Below are 8,432 nucleotides of genomic sequence, written 5' to 3' on the forward strand. Positions count from 1 at the left end.
TTTATATCCATCCGTTTTCAGGCAACAATAGAAATGTCCAGATAACCCTGGTGATTAATGTTACTGCTGGAGAGGGATTGGAGATTTGTCCAGTGGCGGTTTTGACTCATCTAAAGTAGGAAAGAGGGTTAACATGCCTTCTGCAAAGAACGTATACTATGCAGGTCACAGAGCTGTATTTTATGTGGATAGGTCAGTGGATTACTGCTTTAGTCAGAGATTCTTTTGTCACTTGCAGTAAGCAAGTTACAATCATAATATAGCACAGTGAGCTATGGACTGCCGTCAAAGAGCTACATGAAAACTGCATGATACAGGTTATCCAGAGAGAACAGAATCCAGAGTTTGTGTTTCTCCAGACCGAGCACTCATAAAAATGTCTACAAGTATGGATGACATTTGAATCCTACACCTTGTAGTCACCTGTTTTATGTAACATTTTCTGTATGCTGATTTCCATAAGCCTGATTCATTCTCTCTGTATATGTGTCGGTGGTGATGTAAAGTGCTCCTACACCCTACTCTAGTATGAAAGGTGCTATTAAACCAGTGAAATACATGGGAGTGAGGGGCTATGGAGAGATAATGGGCACTGTTATAAAGTGATAGTGAGGGGGTCTCCTGAGGTGGTGACAATGGGGGGAGGCACAAGGCACTACCAGAGACAAAGCTGGCCCTGCTGTGCTGCCTAATCGAGGCGGAAGATGCTCACATCCCTTGAAATGGTCTTTCATTGTGTTATCAGCTTCTTGGCAGCGCTTATGTTATATTTAAATTAATGTTTCACACATTACTTATTTTTTATGTTCTCCGTAAGACAGTCTGTGGGTATGACTGGATATCCTGGTGCACTGTATGGTCATTTACTATGATTTATAAGATAATACAATTGAATATAAAATAACAAATGTGTTGTATAATACACTATTTTTGCCATTTCCCCCCAGATTTTCTTGGGAGGGGTCCCACTTCCCTAAAGAACCTCCAACATCAACTCCTCAAGTAGTGTTCAGTGCCACTTGTTAGCTACGCACCGTATAGGGGCTAGTCTATAACCTCGCCAGGGCTACTTTGGGTTCCCAGACCATTCCTGAACAGGATTTAATTGGGAGAGGCCCAGTCAGAGAGCACTAAAGTCCATACAGGGACTACACCGCTATCTGTCCAAACAATTGGAGCACACTGGACAAATAAATGAGAGGCAGATTTGCGTGACAACACTCCCATTGGTCCACCGTTGGCTCTCAGCTCACCATAATTCGCCCATCCTTGTAATTCTTTAGTCACCTCGCATATGTAACAGTCTCGTTGGGGAGGTCATATTTGTTTTCCTATTTCCTCAGCACATGGGTCCATATGTACTATTTCCTGGTCACAAAGTACTGGCCTCAATTTGGACCAGAATTTTTGAAAACAGTAAAGATTTTTAACACCCAACCTATGTACTAAAAGGACGGTGCTTAAAAAATAAAAAAATCGAAACACCGTATTTTTCTTTTCCCCTGCGTTAGGATGCTATGCTGATCAATCCTTTACTTGGACTGTTTGTTAATGCTATAATCTGTAGCTGATAGACAGAGACCTTCTTTAACGAGCCATTTCTATTTTTCCAATTTCCATTATATCTTTAACCCTAAGCTAATGGACTAGCTCCTAATGGACATGTAGTCTGAAGTTTCCCTTTTATAGGACCTGAGCTATTTGACATCAGAATCACCCGTCTGCCTTAGTGGTGGTAGGACTCAGACTCCAAACAGCGAGATCTATTGGCTATGCCAATGCTTGTTTGTTTTTTGTTGCTGTTTTGTTTAAGTTGCCAGATCTACAATAGCTAGACATGGTTTTTGTTAACAGTTCTTTGCATCAAATGAACTTGTTTTCATTGCTCTGAATGTTGTTTCCATTCTGGTTGTAGGAAGCAGTCATTCCCGGGGGTGTGGGGGCTGCCTAGCTGTGCGCTTGGGCCAAACTTTGCAAATGAGAAAAAAACTGGTGCAGGCGCAATTTACAAGTGTGGAGTGAGTGAGCCCCAGGCAGCATGACTAACTCACACAGGAGTTCATGCACTGCACATGCACTACACCTGCATACTCAGCAAGCTTTAAAGAAACTCGACCCACTCCCTCCCTGGCATCGAACACACATTTACCAAGAAACTCTGAGAAGAGCCTGCCTGCTGCACTGACGGCTGGTGGTGTGTGCCTGGTGGAAGCATGCACTGATGGCTGGTAGTGTGTGACGGCTGGTAGTGTGTGTGCCTGGTGGAAGCGTGCACTCACGGCTGGTGGTGTGTGGGCCTGGTGGAAGCGTGCACTGACGGCTGGTGGTGTGTGTGCCTGGTGGAAGCGTGCACTGACGGCTGGTGGTGTGTGTGCCTGGTGGAAGCGTGCACTGACGGCTGGTGGTGTGTGTGCCTGGTGGAAGCGTGCACTGACGGCTGGTGGTGTGTGTGCCTGGTGGAAGCGTGCACTGACGGCTGGTGGTGTGTGTGCCTGGTGGAAGCGTGCACTGACGGCTGGTGGTGTGTGTGCCCGGTGAAAGCGTGCACTGACGGCTGGTGGGGTGTGTGCCCCGTGAAAGCGTGCACTGACGGCTGGTGGGGTGTGTGCCCCGTGAAAGCGTGCACTGACGGCTGGTCGTGTGTGTGCCCCGTGAAAGCGTGCACTGACGGCTGGTGGTGTGTGTGCCCCGTGAAAGCGTGCACTGACGGCTGGTGGTGTGTGTGTCTGGTGAAAGCATGCACTGACGGCTGGTGGTGTGTGAGCCTGGTGGAAGCGTGCAATGACACCTGGTGGAGCGTGTGCCCGGTGAAAGCGTGCACCGACGGATGGTGGTGTGTGTGCGCCTGGTGAACGACTGTACTGACCCCTGGTGGTGTGCGCGTGCTTGGTGAAAGCGTGCACTGGCAGCTGGTGATGTGTGCCTGGTGGAAGCGTGCAGCAACGGCTGGTAGTGTGTGATGGCTGGTAGTGGGTGTGCCTGGTGAAAGTGTGCACCGACGGCTGGTGGTGTGTGTGCCTGGTGGAAGCGTGCATTGACGGCTGGTGGTGTGTGTGCCTGGTGGAAGCGTGCACTGACGGCTGGAGGTGTGTGTGTGTGTGTGCCTGGTGGAAGCGTGGAAGCGTGCACTGACGGCTGGTGGTGTGTGTGTGCCTGGTGGATGCGTGCACTGACGGCTGATGATGTGTGTGCCTGGTGGAAGCAGGAGAATTCACAGTGATAGAAGACACAAATTGAACTGACGAAGAGGAGGGGGAGAAGGGAGGGGGGAGTGCGAGCAGAGGAGCATGATTCACAGTTAGAAGACACAAATGAAGCTGACCAGGAGGGAGGGGGAACAGGGAGGGGGATAGTGCAAGCAGAGGAGCCTGATTACACCAATAAAAACACAGATGGCAGCTGTGCACGAGCACGTGAACGCAAGCTGTAGGCCAGCAAAAGCCTCTGGTGGCACTTTTAAAAGCCACTTACTAAATGTCTCAAAGAGACATCGCATGCGCGGTCAGGCGAAATCTATAAACTAATACTGGGACGGGAGCATGGGGAGAGGGCAGAAAGAGAGAGGGTGAATAAAGAGGGGGAAAAGGGGCGAGAGCAAGGAAATATGTACTCTCTCGAGTGTTCAACAGTAAATAAAAGTCCCCTTAAGTATACATAAGGTTACAACTCGTTCGATCAGAACACAACGAACCCTAAATTCTCCTGGGTAGGACAAACACAAGACAGGAAAGAAAGCCATAAAATTAGGAGCAGAAAATTGAGCTAGGCAACAGATCCATCCAATCACCGAAAGCCCACCCTTAAGTATATATTTTGGACTGTAAACAGTAGGTCTGCCTGCAGACAGCTAAACTGTCTATTAACCGAGACCGTAAAATAAGCCACTGCATTTTAATCAGTCAGCGCTGTTTATGCGTCCAAACAAGGCAACAGCTGAATATATTGTGTTCAGAAAAAACGAGGAACGGGGTCGGGATGAAAAATTAGGCCTAAACACAAATGAAGTGCTCAGTTGCTTTTCGACCACAAAAAAACACACTCTCTCATCAAGCTCAAGGTTGTTCTGTGCTTACATCGCCTTTTGCAAGGACACAAATGTAGTTGACGCTGGTGAAAGAATTTCCATTGCTTTCCTATCTGCAAACCACGCCCTACCAAAGAACTAAGGAAGGGGAAGTGCTGCGATTCGACAGTGCGCTAGTTCCCAGCCTCGGGGGAAAACATAACTTTTACTGAACACCACCAAGGAAGAAAGGGAACTTGCCCACTAAGCAGCAATTATACTTTGCACAATTTATATGCCGAGCACGCCCGGCTGTAAAAACACCCCATCAGTCAAGCAGTGCTTGGGCCTTTGGAGTATGATTAACAGAATGAACTTTCAAAGGTCATCTAAACGTCAACACATTTAAAGGGATGCTCATGTTGGGAAACCTAGCACCACCCTCTTGCCCACCCATAATTCAAAGCCTGCCATTCCCCAATAAGTAGCAACTAATTTAAACGGTCAATCCAGCACACGGAGACAGAATTTGGATTGCATGGCCACCTTATTTGAAATGTAAACGACAGATAATTAGCTTAAGTGAACCTCAAGTCGAGTCAGATAAGGCCATGCAAATAATAGGCGTTTTTACAAACCGGTGAAACTTTAGAGCCCATAAAGCTGCCACAGCACATGCAGCTGGGAGTAAGGGCTAGCATACTGTATGAGGACATGTTTAAGGTCGGAAGAGCAGTTTCCAGCTCTTCCATGGGCTTGTGCCCCCCCCCCCTCCTTCATAGGAAGGAAGGTATAACGTTATGGTCTGTTTGCTAAACAAATGCTTATCTGCAAAAAGGTCTGGTATTTGCGGGTTTGTTTGTACAGCCGCTGCACATTTTGAACGCGGTCCCAGTAACGCTGTATGAAGGTTAAACTTCAAGGTTACCTGCCATGGTAACAAACAGCAAAGTGGATGATTTAAAGTTCTTGTTTGCAGTCGGTTTATCTTGACGTCCGATCTAATTTATAGAGCTGCAATTGATGTTTTGTCCTTCCTTCTTCACGAGTTTCATGAGCACTTTCTTTGGGCAATGAACTTTCCACAGAGATCAAGAGTGTGCCTGAGAAGGAGGCCAGCCCCTTTTCATTAGTTGTGGCATTAAGAGACCATGGTCATCTTTATCACTTCTAATCGCAGGAAATTACAAAAAACATGTTAACACTTGGTAAAACTTAGAGTTCTTTAATTCATACATTTGCACACCGATCTCAAATCCAGAGAGAATCTTCATAGAAAGGCAGAAAAGTAAAATATTGTTTATTAAGTTGTAACCCATCCAAAAACAAGGAGCTCAGAAATTTATGAAATCCTTTGTTATAAGGGTAGACTGCTAAGCCCTGACCGCACTCCATATCTCCCTATGTCTTAAGTAGGAACGTTTGCCATATGCTGGTTGCAAAATAACACATTGTTCAGGTTTCCCTGTCAAAAGCCCTTCAAAATAGGGCATGTTTTGGGAATTTGAAAGTAAGGAAAAATTAAAAATAGTGTAAAGTTTGACTGATTTGTATTCTTGGTGACTAAATACAAACAGAAGTGAAGCTCAAGTGTCCCAGAGCATTCCTTCAGCCCAGGCGTTTCAGTCAAAAGTACCCTACAAACAATATTAAAAGTGCAACTTTTGACTAAGAACCTAGAGCTGGTTTAAGGTGTCACGGATGGGATGAGGTCCTCCAATTTTTTTTCTAGACTACGCCACACATGCATGGAGTAAATGTGAAATACCACATCGCTTTATGGTTCTTTTTAACTGTAATAAACTTTACTTGCTGTGATGTACAGCATGCATATTTTCATCACTTAAGTCACTTCTCAATAGTGACCCACTCATAGCCCATTCTCAAAACAATCAAATTAGAATACGCAGTTGTCAACCAGCCCCATATCTTTCTTGAAGGCTACTTTTCACAAGTACTTTTTTTCAACAATGAGCAATACGCATACTAGGAATTGTAGGCAAATACCCATGACTCAACTACAAGTCACAGTATGCGTATATATAAACAGCGGTTGAAGTCACCACTAGACAGGAGTTCAGCTGGCCACTATAAAAAAAAGTTGTTTTATCCCCAACCCCAAACAAACTGCACTGATGGATGGGAGAGAATCAGCTCCCAAAGGGACAACGTTTTTGTGCATCCCACAAAAAATAGAAGATACTCGGGTGCATTTTATTTTGTCAATACCAGCTATATCAGAAGGTGACAAAAACAGATAACATGCAAATAATATTCCCTTAAACAGGCATCAAATAAAAGCAATGGAGCATAAATTATCCATGCAGTATTACCAGACTTTGGCTACCTACCTCTCACATGGTAGAACCAGCACTTGAAAGGCGGCCTGGTGCGTTTGTATTGCCCTTGACAGAAAGAAATCCTCTGTGCCCTGGAAAAAATATACAAGAATGCATATACACATCTGCTGCTTAAGTTATCTTTTTTTTTTTTTATAACCATCGCTGCTTTTGTCTCGTTTTCAACTTACTTGGCTGGAGAGTCCTCGGATTATTACCGACAGGAGTGCATTTCAGGGTTTAAATGTTGAGACTTATCACCTTCACAAGGGCATCCCATAAATACAACTCCCACCCCAAACACGAACTCATTTTTGTCGACAAGGTCACCCACTGTCAGTAATTACTAGTAAGGAACCATCTGAGATTATATTTCCTTTGCATATTATATTTCCTTTGCATAAAAAAATTATAATAATAGCTAAAAAACAGTCTAATGACCCGAAAATCTTGCATTGACGACAGTGCACGCCGTGCCCCCACGCTGCAGTTTCATTTAAGACCTTTTCCGAAGTTTGCAGAACATCCTCACCAAAGGTTAAAGAGAAAGCAAGCTTCTCACTGCCAGTATTTTTTCAAAGTTAACTGGCATCCTTTAGTACAATCTTTTGAAGATGTGCACAAGCAGCAGCCAAATAACCCGGACGTTCGCTTTCTGACCCGCTTTCACAAACCCAAATAATTCGCTAAGTGTTAAAAGAATGAAAACTGCACTCACCCGAACATCTTGCAGAGCACGGGACCGAAAGACTCGTGTTTGTCATCTGGCTGCTTTGATACTCTACAGAGCAGGAAACAGAGCCCTGCAGCTTGTGGAAAGAACTGCCTGTCTTGGGTTCAACTCGCTAAAGAAACATAACACGAGGCGAGAAAGGGTCTACTTGTGTCTCGTACTCGCCATTTTCTTTGTGCCTGCTTTGATTCCCCCTCTGCCCAACAGCTGGTGGCTTCTATCTGGCTCCCCAGTCCACGCTGCGCCTGGCAGCTCGCAGGTTTCACTTTCTCGGCTCCTCATCTGACCCCTGTATTATCCCACCGAACACGCCCCCGAGCACAGCAGAGAAGCAGGGCGAAACCAACTTCTAAGTGAGTGGGTCCCCGCACTTCACAGCCAAACCCAGTAACAAGGGAGAGAAGCGCTGACAGCTGCCTAGACTGTTTGTAGCTGCCTGACAGCCTCACCGTCTAACTGCAGGATTCGAAACCATAGAGTATATAGTTCTTCTGGAGCTAGACATTACATTCTTAAAGGGGCAGTGCCACAGGAAGCCAGTATAGAATTCCCGCCCCCTGTTTAATTTTCATTCCAACGGTAGCATCTCATTCTGAAGTGTGTGCAACGTAAGTACTCCGGGTCTTTCACCTTCTTTGTTAAAATATTATTTTAAAGGTGTTTCCCAAAACAATGTACACAGAAACGATCAAACAGACTGCACACAAAGTAACATACCAGGTTTGCTAACATTCCGTGACCAAAAAGAAGTAGAGTTTGCAAAGTTCTAACCCTGTTAATAAGTATAACGATGATAACAAAATGAAAACACACGACCTCTGTCCTGATGGGGTCATCACAGAAAATCATACTACATGTTACTGGCCCGTCATCAAGGGAAATTACCATGTAGCTTCTGACCTAACAAGCATCATGAAAAATACATTAAATGGTATAAATGAGAAAGTATTGTGCACTTTGATCACTTTTAACCCCACTAACGCATCTGTTCATCCTCAAACGAGTCTCTGCCCTGATGGAGCTGATTATTTGAGTATAATCCTGCTGGAGCGAGTCTGCTCATCCATTGTGAACTACTATTTATAAATATTTGCTAACCGTGTGATGAACTAGAACGTGCAAAGGCTTTAAGAAAAGCACAACGTAAAATGTGCAAAAAGCGGTCTAACACATTCAGAGTTTTCTAAAACCCGCAATAAAAAAGAATGCAGAAGAGTTATAAAGTGGAGAAACGAGAGATGATTTTTTTTTTTTATGTGAGAGAAACGTATTAAATGTATCAAAAGAACTGCAGACTGGCTATTTCCCCTGCATTTCTGGACGTGACATGCTGTTGGTCCAAACCTTGATTCCCCTG

The 8,432-nt window shown here is 44.9% G+C and overlaps 1 protein-coding gene across 9 annotated transcripts in view; it reads right to left on the reverse strand.

Moving 5' to 3' along the window:
- Positions 1-7,559, reverse strand: part of LOC144762776 (uncharacterized) — a 258,546-nt gene extending 250,987 nt beyond the window's left edge. For 8 of the 9 annotated variants that reach the window (XR_013596134.1, XR_013596133.1, XM_078648027.1 and 5 more), the window contains exons 1-2: positions 7,061-7,531; positions 6,355-6,434 (exon numbers count right to left, since the gene is read on the reverse strand). Coding sequence is in view for 7 of the 9 variants with exons in the window: in XM_078648027.1 (XP_078504153.1) it covers positions 6,355-6,434; positions 7,061-7,068 (88 nt within the window). In the remaining 2 variants the exon portion in view is untranslated. Of the gene's footprint in view, positions 1-6,354; positions 6,435-7,060 lie in introns of all 9 variants that reach the window. The other variant, XM_078648030.1, reaches the window with a different exon arrangement.
- Between the last annotated feature and the right edge of the window lie 873 nt (positions 7,560-8,432).

The sequence above is a fragment of the Lissotriton helveticus genome, chromosome 6 (assembly GCF_964261635.1).
Source record: "Lissotriton helveticus chromosome 6, aLisHel1.1, whole genome shotgun sequence".
In the NCBI taxonomy this organism is placed as follows: domain Eukaryota; kingdom Metazoa; phylum Chordata; class Amphibia; order Caudata; family Salamandridae; genus Lissotriton; species Lissotriton helveticus.